The sequence below is a fragment of the Oryctolagus cuniculus genome, chromosome 5, assembly GCF_964237555.1.
Source record: "Oryctolagus cuniculus chromosome 5, mOryCun1.1, whole genome shotgun sequence".
In the NCBI taxonomy this organism is placed as follows: domain Eukaryota; kingdom Metazoa; phylum Chordata; class Mammalia; order Lagomorpha; family Leporidae; genus Oryctolagus; species Oryctolagus cuniculus.
The window spans coordinates 20,675,696-20,691,739 of record NC_091436.1 but is presented as its reverse complement, the minus strand read 5'-3'; the positions used below and the strand labels follow the sequence as shown (position 1 = coordinate 20,691,739).

The window sequence follows — 16,044 nt, the reverse complement described above, 5'->3', positions numbered from 1 at the left end:
ACTGAGTGCGCAAGAATTAAGGAATCCACAGTTAAAGAAAAGAAAACTGAGACATTGTGTTACTGAGAACTCACTGAAATCATGTGGCCGCAGTTGGAAGGCCACAAGGAAAAATTAGTAACTTCAAGGCACAAACACAAGTTTGAGCTAGTGAGTATCTGGATTTGCAGGTGCCTCTGAGACCGCTGAAAAGTGAAAACAGGAGCATCCAAAAATTGTTGACTAAAGTCTGCAATTCCCTCATCACAAAATTATACCAGAGGGTGGGGTGTATGCCGGGAGGGCTGACAGAGGTTCTCCAGAAGTGAATCTTCCTCTTCTGAACCTACCGTAAAGGAGGTTGACTATAAAAAACTATTCTCCAGAAATCAGAAAAATGGAAAGATAGTCTGGGACCTAACCTTCCACAAAAAGCAAGAATAAAACTGGTCAAAATATATGAGCCTGTTGGTTCCAAGAACTGAACAACAGCATTGCCAGACTGTCATCCTTGAGAGAAAGAAGAACTCTGAGGTGAGCCTCAGTCTCCCCAGCTTTCTGCCACAGAACGTTTTGCTGCACCAAGGAGAGTTACAGCCTTACCATCCAAGGAGGAAGTGATGGGAATCGTGTGTTGCTAATGTACCTGGAATTCTTGAGACGTGCACTACAGAAAAGAAACTGCTCAGAATAATTCCTGGAAGTCCATGTGGACTGAGGCACTTCCTGGGAAATGCATGCTGTACTTTAAGTACTTATATTAGAGAAGAACTGTTTTAAACCAGTGGTTTTTTTTTGTTTGTTTTTTTTTTTTTTTTTTTTGTTTTTTTTTTGGACAGGCAAAGTGGACAGTGAGAGACAGAGAGAAAGGTCTTCCTTTGCCGTTGGTTCACCCTCCAATGGCCGCCACGGCCGGCGCTGATCCGAAGGCAGGAGCCAGGTGCTTCTCCTGGTCTCCCATGGGGTGCAGGGCCCAAGCACTTGGGCCATCCTCCATTGCACTCCCTGGCCACAGCAGAGAGCTGGCCTGGAAGAGGGGCAACCGGGACAGAATCCGGCGCCCCGAACGGGACTAGAACCAGGTGTGCCGGCGCCGCAAGGCAGAGGATTAGCCTAGTGAGCCATGGTGCCGGCCTAAACCAGTGATCTTTTAAAGTCCATCATAAGATTTAAAAAAATAGGAGCAAAATAAATTCCAAGTTAGTGGAAGGAATGAAATAGCAAATAGCACAGATTGGGCTGGCGCCATGGCTCACTTGGTTAATCCTCTGCCTGTGGGCTATCTTCCCATATGGGCACCAGGTTCTAGTCCTGGTTGCTCCTCTTCCAGTCCAGCTCTCTGCTGTGGCCTGGGAGGGCAGTGGAAGATGGCCTGACTGCTTGGGCCCCTGCCACCCATATGGGAGACCAGGAAGAAGGACCTGGCTCCTGACTTCGGATGGGCGCAGCACACCAGCTGTAGCGGCCATTTGAAAGGGTGAACCAATGGAAGGAAGACCTTTCTCTCTGTCTCTCTCTCTGTCTACAACTCTACCTGTCAAATAATTTTAAAAAAATTACAGATAGCACAGATCAATGAACTAGAAAACAGATGAGTAGCCTTCAAGTACAAAGACAGTTGATGTCTCTGACCATGAAAGAATCCAAGGAATAAAGGACTGATTAAAAAATTTCATGATGAAATTCATTCAATTACTGAAGCAAAGTAATGCAATGTTGTTTAAGAAAAAAAAAAAAAGACTAGTGTTGAGCTTAAAATCATTTAAATATATAACCAATATTAAGCCTTTGCAAATTATTATACAATGTAAGTATTGTAAAACTTGGAACTATTAAAAGTAATGTAACTAGTGAAAATTAAGAAGAAGGAATGTTTTTTTGAAGTAAGAGCAGGCCACTTTTCTGATTATGGCTGAGGCAATCTATCTAATATGAAATACAGTTATAAAAATGACTAACCTCTGAATGTTTCTCATAATGTGTTTTATTTTCCTTAGAGTATTTTGGTCTTTATAGTAAGTAAAATTCATTTAGTGTCACTTACGTTTAAGGGAAGTAAAAATTTATTGTATTTAGTCATAGAGCATTTCAGAAAGTTAATGTAAAATGGATTTTTTAAAAATTTTATTTTGGTGCAAAAAATTAGGATTTTTTCATAAAACACATTTCACATGAACTTTTTAAAGTACCCTGATATAGTATTACAGTTTTCTGCAAACTTTTATAGTGACTATCTGTATGTAAAAATAGATAATAAAAGTTTTCAGCTAATCTCAATGGTTATTTCTGGTGGGTGGAATATTGGATGATAATTTAAAAACGGATAGTGTTCTGCATTGTTTGAATTCTTTAAAATTAGAATTATTTGTATAAAAGGTTTTTTTTAAAGATTTATTTTATTTGAAAGAGTTACAGAGAGAGGTAGATTCCATCTGCCAGTTCACTCCCCCAGATGGCCGCAACAGCCAGAGCTTTACCAATATGAAATCAGGAGCTTCTTCTGCATCTCCCATGTGGGTGCAGGGTCCAAGGCCTTGGGAGATTTTTTACTGCAATCCCAGGCCACAGCAGAGAGCTGGATCGGAAGTGGAGCAGCCAGGATTAGAACCGGTGCCCATGTGGGATGCTGGCACTTCAGGACAGGGCTTTAACCTGTTGCGCCACAGCACCGGCCCCTATAAAAGGTTTTTAAAATCTGTAAATGTCAGCAGTGACTTTATGTCTAGCCAACATTGCTATCTGAGGCATACCTATGTGTGCCTATGAAATCAGTGAAAAAACAAGAACATTCAGTTTCAGTAAAAATCATGATAGGTTAAATGATCACACCTCACATTAGCTGTGCCTTTCAAGACAAATCCTTGCTTAATACTTAAGGGTTCTGCCTGTCATTGCAGACATTCAGAGAGCTGTCTCTTCATTCAAAGAAAAACCATTTACTTATACATCTGAGCAAGAGTTTTAATTTCCATGATTTATATCCTTTACCTCTCTTTCCCTCAGCTCCTTCCTTCACTCCCTGTTGTTCTCATCTCTCAAAAAGCATCCATACAAAACAGACAAGTTACATTCAGAGATAGGTGCTGATCTTTCTGAATTGAGATTGCCCAGCTACATTTACACAGTAATAACATAGCGCAGCTTCTTGTTTTGAGGGGCTGAGTTGTGAGCAAAGACTTTTTCATCATGACAAAGTTGTGCATGTTTTTGCTTTCTTTTCATCTAAATAGAAGTTTGTGAAGTACTGTGCTTACATGCCCATTTTTAAAAAAGGACATACAAGACATACTTTAGAACAACTTGGGGGAGGGGAGTTGGAGGAGTCAACAGGCATTCTCCCTTGTAGAATTCTGTTCTAAGGAAATAATCCAAATATATTCAAATATTTCTGTACACTTGTATTACTGTATAAGTTGGAAAATATCTAAATGGCCTATAAGCATCCATAATTAAATTTTCAGTTATTAAAATACCATAATAGTGACATAAGAAAGTGCTTTAAGAGTGAAAAAGAGCAGAATACAGATTTGTATAGTTGATCTCAACTATATAAAGAAAAGTGGATTTCAAAAAGGTGACTAACATATAAAAATGTTACTTCTGGCTGTGGCCATTAATAGTGACTTTTTTTCTGTTTCTGTGGTTTCTAATTTTTCTTTGAAGAGCACATAATTTAAAAGAGAAGGCAAGGTAAAAATACCCATTAAAAAAAAGTTAACCTTATATGCTTCTCAGTCCGTTAGTTAAGAGAGTGTGTATTTTTTTCATTCTTATTCTGTGCCTTGAAAAAATGAATGGAAGCCTAAAAGTATTTGGGGGAAGAACCCTAAAAGCATCATCCACAGTGAGATATTTTACACAGAGTGTGTTGTGATTTCATCAGTATGGAGTTGCTGAACAGGCACAATTGATTTCTGATGAAAAAGTGTTAGGGCGTGTTTATTTGTGGGCATGGGAGTATGTGTGACTTTTTAGGGTGTGGCTGTAATGCTCTGTATCTTGCTAAGTGAGTTACACAGGTGGATATATCAGCAGTGAATATAAATTTAATGTTTCCCCGCTTGTATATAAATTTTATATCCAAAGAAAAACCAACAACAAAATGTTTAGAGAGCATATAGGTTTATGAAAAATGCTTAAAAAGTCTTTTGCTGACTTTGTCTGAGGTTCCGTAGTCCCAGATAAATATTTCTGACTGAAAGAGGTATAAATGCAGTATACTCAAATCAGGGTGTTGTGCTTGCCACCATGAGCAGTTACCGCCTAGCATTTGAGTTTTTTCCTCCTATTGGCTGTAGCTCCTGGTGGACAGGAAGTCCATCCTTGCCCACTGGTGCATTACTAGCATGTTCCAAATAATATTTAATGAATAAAAAGGGATCCCTTTGTCTCAGGATACATGTGATACCTCTACATATAGCAAAATTTTTTCTCTGTACACAAAACTCTTAGTTCTCTATCTTTAAAATATTACTTGATGGTCAGGATTAACACCAAACAGCAAAAGTTAATCTTTTAACATTATTAATCATTTCTAGGAGCTTGCTTAAAATTGCATCAGAACATAGCAGTGATAATGCTTAAATATCTCTCATTTGAATATTGTGGTTGATGTGTTGACTGAATTGTGGATCTCCAATTGCAGTCTTTCAGGTGGAAATAATAGACTATAATTAAAAGTTGCTTGTGACACTTAGTATAAAATTGTTCTATTCAAGTTATCTTCCAATCATTTTATTTGTGATTTCAACCTCTCAATATTAAAGTATTAAAATGTTGGATTTAGGCCAACTGAAAGTATTTGAAAGCTGTTAGTTGTATTCAATGCTTTTACATAAAAATTACGATGCTAGACAAAATTATTCTATAGGAGTAATGAAGTTTAAGAATTATTGAAGTTAAGTAATATTAAAAATCTTGAGGGTTTAAAGTACTTACTTAGGATATTGGAGCTTGTTCAAAGAGTGATATTTTTTTCAGACTTAGTGTATTTATATATTAGGGTTCATTTGTCATGGTTTTTACCCTAAAGCTGTATATAGGCCTGGTAGTTTGCTTCTCAAATTGTGGTCCACAGACCAGAAGTGTGAGCATCTTCTGTGAGCTTACTGGAAAGCCCTTTCAGGCCCTACACCAGTGGTACAGAACCAGAATGTTCGCTTACTGAGATCTTCAAGCACAGGTCCTAAGATTTAGAATAACTTAATCAAAATCATGGTAGTGAGGTCTAGAGAAGTGGCATCTGCATCATCTGATTCTAAAAGTATATTTATTTATCATTTGAGGTTGATATTATTTATTTTAAAGGCATAGTTACATAGATCATTCCTCAAATGACTGCAACAGCGGGGGCTGTGCCAGGCCAAAGCCAGGAGACTGGAACTCCATCCAGGTCTCCCATGTGGGTGGCAGGGACCCAAGTGCTTGGGCCGTCTTCCACTGCTTTCCCAGGCATGTTAGCAAGGAGCTGGATGAGAAGTGGAACAGCTGGGACTTGAACCTTACTCATAAGATGCCAGCATCACAGGCAGCAGCTTAATCCACTGTGCCACAAAGCCAGCCACTAAAAGGGGATATTTTGACTGTGCCAAATTGAATTTTTACTTCAGATACTGTGCACATTATATAGATACTTCTTAGTCTAGGTATGTTGTACCTATGATACTGGTGAAAGCCTCTGAATAATATTGCTTAATATTGCTTTTGGGGGATTGCTTTAGGGGTAAAATGCCTTCTAATTGTAATCATATTGACTGCCAGATATGATAGCAACTATATTTGTGATATCCACTAAATGGATTCTGTTTGACTATTTGGGGTTTTATATTTTATTCTTTTAAATGAAGTTAATTCACTTCAATAGGTGAAGTTGGGATAACTGATACATATATTTGACCAATTGTTATTTGTTCAAGGGTACGAATTAGGGAAATTTACAGGTCAAAACTTGATGTCCTATTCCCCCAGTCCTTTCCCAATCTGCCTAATGCCTCTTTCCTAACAATGGATTTGTCATTTTTTTAGATTGGAAGTTATATACTATGACTGGATTTCTCTTTGTTTACATGGCGCCCTTATGGACTAGCAGGGTCTGTGCTTTAAATATCTCCTAACAGTCCAAAGTTTAACCCAGTGTATGCATTCATGTATTAACAAAGAAATGCTTTTTTTTAAAATTTCATAGGATGCACTATTCTGTTACGCATGCATTACCACTAACATAATAGATATATAGTCAAACAACTCCTAACTTTAAATCACTTACTAGTGTAAGACAAAAACTGACTTTAAGGATGGAAAGTGAATTCCAGTAAGTTTGTTTATTAGCTTTTGTCCTTTCTAATACCACAAAAATACCTGTAGTTTACATTTTATATAAATACTGTAATTTTGGATTTAGTTTTTTGTTTTTCAGTGAAATGTAAATAGAATTATTGACTTATATCAAGTAATGATTAAGACAGATAATTTTGTGATATAATAAAATACCTTGATCTGATTATAGAATAGGTTTGTCCTATATTCTAGACATCAACTTAAGAAATAATGAGCCAGATAGTTATGAACACCATGAACTGGAAGAATTTCCTGTCACTTACCTAAACTTAGTCTTATGCTTCTGTTGCCCTTAACTGCAACACCTTTCCTAGGAAGACTGATTACTTCTCTTAGAAAAGCCTAACCCTTTCTTCTAAGCATAAGAATAATTATGAGTTAGAATTTAAAAGGCTCCTTGAAGTAAGAGCTTCATGCAAAAATATGACATCAAGTAAGTACAAACTTTTAACAAGTTGAAAGTAAGATTTACTTTCCACCCCTAATACTATTAATTTTGATTTAATCATCCTAGCATCTAGATTTAGTCATAAAAGTATTCACTTCTGTCTTGGAAGTCAGTTGGTGTTAACAAGTATGAATCAAATAGTCTTCAGAATTTTAAAACTGCGTTTTATTTTTCAGCAAAGATGTCAAGGAAGTTAAGTTTGCCCACTGATCTAAAGCCTGATTTAGGTAAGTATATAACTTAATTAATAAATGTCCAAAGTGACTAAATTCTCTCTAATTGGAAGACAAATAAGCAAATCAGAAGATTTAAAATTACTGTAGACTACATTTGCATTGGAAATAAAGACTAAAATGTTTAAGGATTAACTTTAGAATTCTATATAATTTGTAAAAAAAAATCATAATATGTAATCAAGCAAACCAAAATAATATATTTCTTTGGCTTTCTCAGACTTAGTATCTTAACAGAATTTTATTATAAGATTAAAAATGGTGATATTACGAAAAAAGCCTTGGAAGTGTATTTTGAACTATAAACTCATTTATATTTTTAAAATATTGATATTTTAATAGTAATTTTAATATTTTAAAAATAAATTATTTTATTGCAATGAATCTCTTCTGTAAGATCATCATATTTATATTTTTGGTGATAATAAGCTGAGAAATATTTCTTCTTCCATGGCACTTTCTGTGTATCTCTATCTGATAGGAAAGCAGAGTGAATATATCCACACATTTACTTTGCACTATATCCAGATCAAAACAGATATTTGATTTCCTGTGGGGACAAATGACACTTCACAAAATATAAAAGTAAGATCTCATGTAATATATGTAAAGCTGGGTTTCTTTTTAACTCATTTTTGTGATGTCAGAAATTTCTGCTACCTTTCATTGAATAGGAAATGACTACTTACTGCTTACAGATGATTCTACTCATTGCTATCTTAGAGATAACTAGATTTGTCCCTGTAACTCGCCTTCCCAATATTGTTATCTTATAGATTCCTTGACTATCTTTGTTTTGTTTTGTTTATAATTTTATTTTATTTAATGAACATAAATTTCCAAAGTACAGCTTATGGATTACAATAGCTTCCCCCCCCCATAACTTCCCTCCCACCCACAACACTCCCCTCTCCCACTCCCTGTCCCCTTCCATTCACATCAAGATTCATTTTCAATTATCTTTATATACAGAAGATCAATTTAGCATATATTAAGTAAAGATTTCAACAGTTTGCACCCACACAGAAACACAAAGTGTAAAATACTATTTGAGTACTAGTTATAGCATTAATTAAACACCTAAGAGTAACTGTGTATTAATTTCAGAGTTCAACCAATAGTTTTAAGTAGAACATAAAAAACACTAAAAGGGTAAAGTATTAAGTTCTTTTTTTTTCTGTTTCTTTTTTTTTGTTTGTTATATAGGTTTTTTTTTTTTTAATTTAATAAATGTGAATTTACAAAGTGCAGCTTTTGTATTGTTGTGGCTTCCTCCCCCCAACCTCCCTACTTCCCATGGCCCTTCCCTCTCCTACTCCCTCTCCCATCCTGCCCTTCATGGAGTTTCATTTTCAATTACCTTCATATACTGAAGATCAACTTAGTATATACTAAGCAAGGATTTCAACAGGCTGCACTCACACAACCGCACAAGGTATAGGGTATTGTTTGACTAGTAGTGTTGTCTTTAAGTTTCATAGTAGAACACGTTAAGGACAGAGATCCTACGTGGGGAGCATGTACCCAGTGACTCCCGTTGTTGATTTAACAATTGGCACTCTTATTTATGATGTCAGCAATCACCCGAGACTCTTGCCATGAGCTGTCTAGGCTATGAAAGCCCGTTGAGTTCACCGACTTTGACTATCTTTTTTATGCATGTTGCGAACTTAGGTGTTGGTCTGTTTCAGGATACTAATTTTAGCATTTCCAAATTGTAGTCTTACCTCAGTTCACTGATAGAAGGCATTTATTTGATAGTGAGTATGTGATATACTCAGTTGTCATTAGTGTAAAGCCACATTCATAGGAAAAATAAGAGATTTAAAATTAGTAAAAATGTCATACTGAATTATATTTTTTTAATTCACATTTATAAATGATATAATTTAATAAAAGTATGTACTGCATGCTTTTACAGGTCATGTTTATTCAGTTAATGCTTTAGCTTGCCTGCCCAATTATAACTTTGTTTTATGTGTTGAATATCTCCATATTATTTAAATGTTTTACTCAAGTCCTTGTGCTGCTGAAGAATTGTTTGGTGGAGATCCTTGGCTGCTAGTTGTTTTACATGGATCCAGGAGGCAATGGGGAAAATAAAAACAACTATATTTGTAGTTCAAACTGCTAGATGTCGTAGAGCAGCAGAGGCTGTTGTACTGTCCTGCATCTCTGGAAGCATCCGAACTCATTTTTGTTTATAGAGAATTTGCACAGCTCTGTGCCTTTCTGTTGTTTCACCGTCCTTGTACAGATCAGGAGTAATTGGTGATACGGTTAAACTTCTGGTGTCAGTTTTCCAATGTCAGACATGGGAGGTAAACACTGTCTAGAGCTGTCTAACAGGAAGCTTTAGACTTTTGACAGGGCCTGACTCTACCATGTATTAGGTTCATCATACTGGGAAAGTCATTTCACCTCTTTGAACTTGTGATGATAATATTTTTCAAAATTCTTGTGTGAATTCATTGAAATTATAAATATAAAGTATTACATCACAGCCTGTCACATAGTAGGCCTTGCTTAGTGGTTGATATTTCTATTTTTGCTCATATTACTAGAACCTTTAAAATGAAACATTCCAGTCCTTTTGTCTAACCTGCCCAATATCTAAAAATTAAGCCACAGAGAACCACAATAGAAGTAAGTGAAAGTTTCAGTTACAGAAAATTCCATCTTACTTCCAGACACTTTTAGCCATATAATAAAATAAGCAACCTGTCTATCCAATTCAAACTTGATTCTTATTCAGTGCATTATCCAATATTGATCTAGCCTTAGGAATTTCTTTGATAACCTAATTTTTATAGGTAAATCAAATTAAAAAATGAAATTTTAGTTTATTTATCTTATGTAGTTAGATTAAACCATTGTTCATTCAGCTTGTGAATTAACATTATAGTTATAAATCACCTGTTGTAATTTTAAGATATATATGTGTATCTCAGTCAGTTTTCCATAGATTAATTTACATTGAAATTTATACTGTTGAACTTTTTATTTTTTTCCTTTTGGTTGTTAGTATTATATCACAGCTGGAAACCTATGTCTATTTACTTTGCATATTTATGCTTTATTTAAATAACAAACTAAATTTATTTGTCATTGGAAAATAAATTGAAATTTTCTGCAATTTTACTAAAAAAACTTTGGAAATGTAAATTATTGGAACCAATATCATATTATAAACTCATCCAGTATTGAGCTATTGATTATAGAAAGTTGTTCCATTTACAGTAACTAGTCTTTTCTACAATGACATAATCTGTAATCAGAAAATAATCTCAATCAAAGAAAAATGGGTCCTTAGAAGCCTCAGTTAGATATGACTTATGCTTTAAAAAAATGAACTGGTGTTGTTATACTAGTAACTTTATTATTTTCAGATTCAACCTATAATCAAAATTATGTTGCATACAATTATGATTTAGGGGAATATTTTTATTGTATGAATCTAAATTTCATTGCAAAAACCTTTTGATAGTATAACTATGATTAACTATGATTCAATAATACCATTTTATGTTGTAAAATAAAGCCTGGAAGACTAAAATTTTGCTGAATTTTTCATGAGATTATGAAACATCTTTTCTTTCAAAGTAGCATAGAAAGCATGTGGTTTGAGGAGTGACTTATTAGATGTGAGCAGTGGAAGCTACTGAGAATTTTAATATATCATATAGGGCAGAAGAAACAACATTTTAGATACTCTCAACTATAGATCTGTCTTTAGCAAATGTTTATATGAGTATTTTTCATATGTGCAAAATTCTGCAGGGAATCAAAAATTGACACAATCCTTATACACAAGAGACTTGTAGTCACTTTAGAGCAGGTTATATAACAAATTAGAAATAACTACAGCACCAGTGTAATTGCCAATGTGGAGACATGAGCAATAGAGATTAAAAAGGGAGAGAAATTATGCATGGTTGTTTGAATCAAGACTAACAAAATATGGCAATAACTGAGATGGAAAATAAGCATTGTTGGTTAAAGAAAGGGCCAAGACAAGGACACTAGCCAGAAAATAAGAAGCAAAAGTATGTAAGTAGGTAAATGCAAATTATATATGGAAAAAATCAGTTGGCTTGATTTATTTCCCACAATGAACTGAAGCAGGGTAGCACTGGGTGTTAACAGATTAGGAGGATAGGTTAGAAGTATTTTGCAAAGTCCTGAGAACTTTGAACAAGAGAGTTTGCCTTTAGCCCCAGTGGTTAAATGCCTGTATTCCACACCAGAGTGCCTAGGTTTGATTCCCAGCTCCAGTTCCTGACTCCAGCTTCATACCAGTGCAGACCCTGGGAGGCAGTAGTAATGGCTCAAGTCACCCATGTGGAAGGCCTAGATTGTGTTCCTGGCTCCTAGTGTAGCCTTTGTGAACATTTGGAAAGTGAACGCAGGCTGGGAACACTCTCTGTGTTTGTGTCTCTCCTCTCAAGGAATAAATAGACAAAGAGCTGCCACTTAGGTTTTTTTTTTAATTGAGAAGACAAAATTGTTAACTATTTTATAAAATTTAATTGAGCTGTGTTAGCTATGAGCGACTAAGGGTAGAAGATAGTTGGGTATTGCCTAGGAGAATAGTAATGAGACTGAATTTGGAGCAATAGAAATAGATCAGTAATGGAAAGAAGGAAACAGAACATCCTGGGTCTGGCTTCCCATCAAGTTTACAGGTGAAATGAAGAGGAGGGAGCAACACTGTGGCTCATTTTAAGTGTTGTTCACTAGCAGAACCAGGGTTGTTACTAATACAGTGTCATCAGAAGAATGTAGTGCTTTGTTCAACGATGTGTTTTGATTTTACAAAGTGGAGTATAACAGGAAAAACATCCAGTAAACATTTGCAGATGCAGTTCTGAGAGAAAAGACAGGGAGACCTGTTACACTTTTGGAATTATCCACAGAACATAGCTAAGGACGAGAGGTTTTTTAACATATTTTTAAAATATCCATCATTAGGCCAGAGCCGCGGCTCAATAGGCTAATCCTCCACCTACAGTGCTGGCACACCGGGTTCTAGTCCTGGTCGGGGCACCGGATTCTGTCCGGGTTGCCCCTCTTCTAGGCCAGCTTTTTACTATGGCCCGGGCGTGCGGTAGAGGATGGCCCAAGTGCTTGGGTCCTGAACCCACATGGGAGACCAGGAGGAAGCACCTGGCTCCTGGCTTTGGATCAACGCGATGCGCCAGCCACAGTGCACCGGTTGCGGCGGCCATTGGAGGGTGAACCAATGGCAAAGGAAGACCTTTCTCTCTGTCTCTCTCTCTCTCACTGTCCACTCTGCCTGTCAAAAAAAAAAAAAAAAAAAATCCATCATTACAGACACCTGTGTAAAGAGACTATGATCCAAAGAGAATATACCCATTGTATACTTTGTTGAATGTTGATGACAATTAAAATGGCATTCAAGAAACATGCAGTCTAAATTTTTACTGTTTAAAGGCTTTCAAATGAGAAAGTAAAGGTCCATCAGAGTACTCCTAATTGCGTTTTTTAACTTGGAAATTAGTCTCACTTTTCTACTTCACTCTACTTCTACCTACTCGTGGATTGTATTATGAAAGAAAAAACCATACCAGGAGGAAAGAAGGTGATGAGGCAAATATTACAAAAGCAGCCAGAATACCAAGGGTCAGACATTCAGAAATGCATTGGGATTTACCCAGCTCGCTTCTGAAAAGTGTGGATTTGTTCATTTTAATTTTATATTTAAACAAGAATGAAAATCATTAGCATAAAAGTTACATTCCTTTTCAGTGAAAAACTAAAATTAAATATACTATAGATTTTCTCTTTTTCAGGTTTAACTTTTGGCCAAATTTATGCCCAGAAAAAGTGTGATCTTGCAATTTGAGCAATCTCACAACACTTTAAATCATTTCAGATGTAAAAGATAATTCCTTCAGCCGATCACGGAGTTCAAGTGTAACCAGCATCGACAAAGAATCCCGAGAAGCTATCTCTGCTCTTCATTTCTGTGAAACTTTTACTCGAAAGGCGGACTCTTCCCCTTCCCCATGTCTCTGGGTTGGAACAACACTGGGAACAGTGCTGGTCATTGCACTGAACCTTCCCCCAGGAGGAGAACAAAGACTTCTTCAGCCCGTGATTGTGTCTCCAAGTGGTACGTATGCTCTGGTGCTGCACTTAGTTACTTTTCAGGTGTGATTTACTGTGATTTAGTAGGAGCTTTGCTTTTCGTTATTGAATCGAGCTGAAAATTCTAAAATGTGAAGTAACTGAAGATAGTGACCTGTTTTCTGATTTTTAATGAAGGAATATATAAAACAGGATTTTAAAATACCATGTATTTATACAGCCACTCACGTGTGAAATAAGATGAGAAATAATTGTTCTTAACATAATGCATTCCTAGTAACTCAAAAGTTATGCTCTATAAAGCAGAAGGATGGTACATATTTAGGAGAAAATTTTTTAAGTTATTTTTAAACTATTTATATGGTTATTTTTAGTCACTGTAAAATCTGAGTTATTTGAAGTAATGAGAAAAGATGACTTAATAGCACATTTTAAAAAATATTTAGTCTTCACATTGAAAATGAGATTGGATTTTATTGAATGTATGCAGGGTCTAATAGGTCTGAAAATAACTGAGTGTTCTAGATTCCATAACTACTAATTTATGCTCAGCTACATAGAATCAACCATGACTTTGCTCTTTAGTGTATCTCCTTTCTATAGTAGATTTAAAAAATTTTTAGAGTATAGAATTAAAATGTAATTATGATTTCAGTGTTCATTTCCAAATTATCTTTACATTAAATAAGTAGTTTGATTTTCAATCAGTTCAGTAAATACTTGGGTTTATATTCCATGCCTGTGTGTTAGATTATAGAAAACAGGTTATGTAATGATAGTATTCTTACTAATCTCATTTCTGATTGGTAGGCAGAAAATTATGTATAAGAATTTTTAAAAAGCTAGAAAGAAAGTCAAAATGTTAACAGGATTTGTCACTGTGGTTAGCAGAACCTTGAAATCATTTTCCTCTTTTTACTGATTTGTAGTTTTTAAATATTTTATAATAAACATGTATAAATTTGCAATAAGAGAAAATTTTAAAAATGAGAAGAAGCAATTAAATATAGATAATTTGCTGTCAACTAAATAGAAAGAATTTAAGGTATTTTTAAACATGAAATAAAATCAAATTACCTTCCAACTTGCAACAAAATCAAATTAACTATGAAGTTTTGCCCTGATAGAAAGATAATGTTCATAGGGCTGGTGTTGTGGCATAAAAGGTTAAGCCGCTACTTGCAGGGGTTCCCATATGGGTGCCAGTTTGTGTCCTGGCTGCTCCACTTCAATCCAGCTCCCTACTAATGCTGCTGGGAAAGCAGTAGAAGATGGCCCAAGTCCTTGGGCCCCTGCAACCCATATGGGAGACTAAGAAGAAGGCCTTGGCTCCTGGGTTCAGCCTGCTGGCCATTTGGGGAGTGAACCTTTCTCTGTCCTCTTTCTATCTCTTCCTTTAACATGAATAATTTTTTTTTTTTTTTTTGACAGGCAGAGTGGACAGTGAGAGAGAGAGAGAGACAGAGAGAAAGGTCTTCCTTTGCCGTTAGTTCACCCTCCAATGGCTGCCACGGCTGGCGCACCGCGCTGATCCGATGGCAGGAGCCAGGTGCTTCTCCTGGTCTCCCATGGGGTGCAGGGCCCAAGGACTTGGGCCATCCTCCAATGCCTTCCCGGGCCACAGCAGAGAGCTGGCCTGGAAGAGGGGCAACCGGGACAGAATCTGGCGCCCCGACCAGGACTAGAACCCGGTGTGCTGGCGCCGCAAGGCAGAGGATTAGCCTAGTGAGCCGCGGCGCCGGCCCATGAATAATTTTTTTAAAAGATAATGTTCATATATGCAAAGGAACCTTTTGGTTCTCCTGAAGTTTGGATTTCTAAGGTTGTTTTTAGTAAGATGCCTGTTTGTAAATTATCAGTGGTACTCATATCCTGTTAGCAATGTTAAAAGTGTAAGAGATGTGTTTTTCTTTTTTTCTTTTTTTAAGATTTTATTTACTTATTTGAGAGGTAGAGTTACAGACGGTGAGAGTGAGAGACAGAGAGAGAGGTCTTCCATCTTCTGGTCACTCCCCAGATGGCCACAAAGGCTGGAGCTGGGCTAATCCGAAACCAAGAGCCAGGAGCCTCTTCTGGGTCTCCCACGTGAGTGCAGGGGCCCAATCACTTGGTCCATCTTCTGCTGCTTTCCCAGGCCATAGCAGAGAGCTGGATCAGAAGAGGAGCAGCCGATACTAGAACTGGTGCCCAAATGGGATGCCATTGCCACAGGTGGAGGATTAATCTACTGCAGCACAGTGCCGGCCCCACAGATGTGTTTTTCAAGTAGATCTGTTTCTCTGTGCAAGAACCTGAAATGGTCTACTTTGACCCCTTTTTTTCTTTTCTTCAAAAGGAAAACCTGAGAAACTTGCTAAAAATCCTGCCAAGTATAACACAACATATGTTTAGGTGTTATTTTGGTTAATTTATAGAAAATCCAAGTAGTAGGACCATGTATGTGCAATCCATTTCCCAAATTGACATGAATAATTCAGCTGACCTCATCAAAACTGAAAGAAGAATTCTTTCAGTGGACCAGAAGAAAAATCAGGGGTTTCGAAATAAAAGTTAACTTTAGAATGTGTTTTAAGGTAACTAGTGATTAAACTATAAGATTGTAAGTATTATGTTTCTCATTGTTCTACCAAACTTCTTAAAATAGTTAAATTATCCACTTGCCAAACTTGGACTGTACACTAGAGTTGTTAGGTTTAGCCAATAAAACCATAAGATGCTCAAATACTAACTTCAGATAACAGTGTGTTTTTTGTTGTTGTTGTTGTTGTTTTTTAAGATTGATTTATTTGAAAAGCAGAGCTACAGAGAGGCAGAGGCAGAGAAAGAGAGAAAGAGGTCTTCAATCTGCTGGACAGACTTCTCAGCTCCTGGCTTTGACCTGGCCCGGCCCTAGTCCATTTGGGGAATGAACCAGCAGATGAAAGATCTCCCTTTCCC

At 36.4% G+C, this 16,044-nt stretch overlaps 1 protein-coding gene across 9 annotated transcripts in view; it reads left to right on the top strand.

The window, feature by feature from the left end:
- STXBP5 (syntaxin binding protein 5) overlaps positions 1 to 16,044 on the top strand; it is a 223,863-nt gene that overhangs the window by 174,448 nt on the left and 33,371 nt on the right. For all 9 annotated transcript variants that reach the window (XR_011388463.1, XR_011388464.1, XM_008263622.4 and 6 more), the window contains 2 exons: positions 6,940 to 6,990; positions 12,893 to 13,132. Coding sequence is in view for 7 of the 9 variants with exons in the window: in XM_008263622.4 (XP_008261844.1) it covers positions 6,940 to 6,990; positions 12,893 to 13,132 (291 nt within the window). In the remaining 2 variants the exon portion in view is untranslated. The remainder of the gene's footprint in view (positions 1 to 6,939; positions 6,991 to 12,892; positions 13,133 to 16,044) is intronic.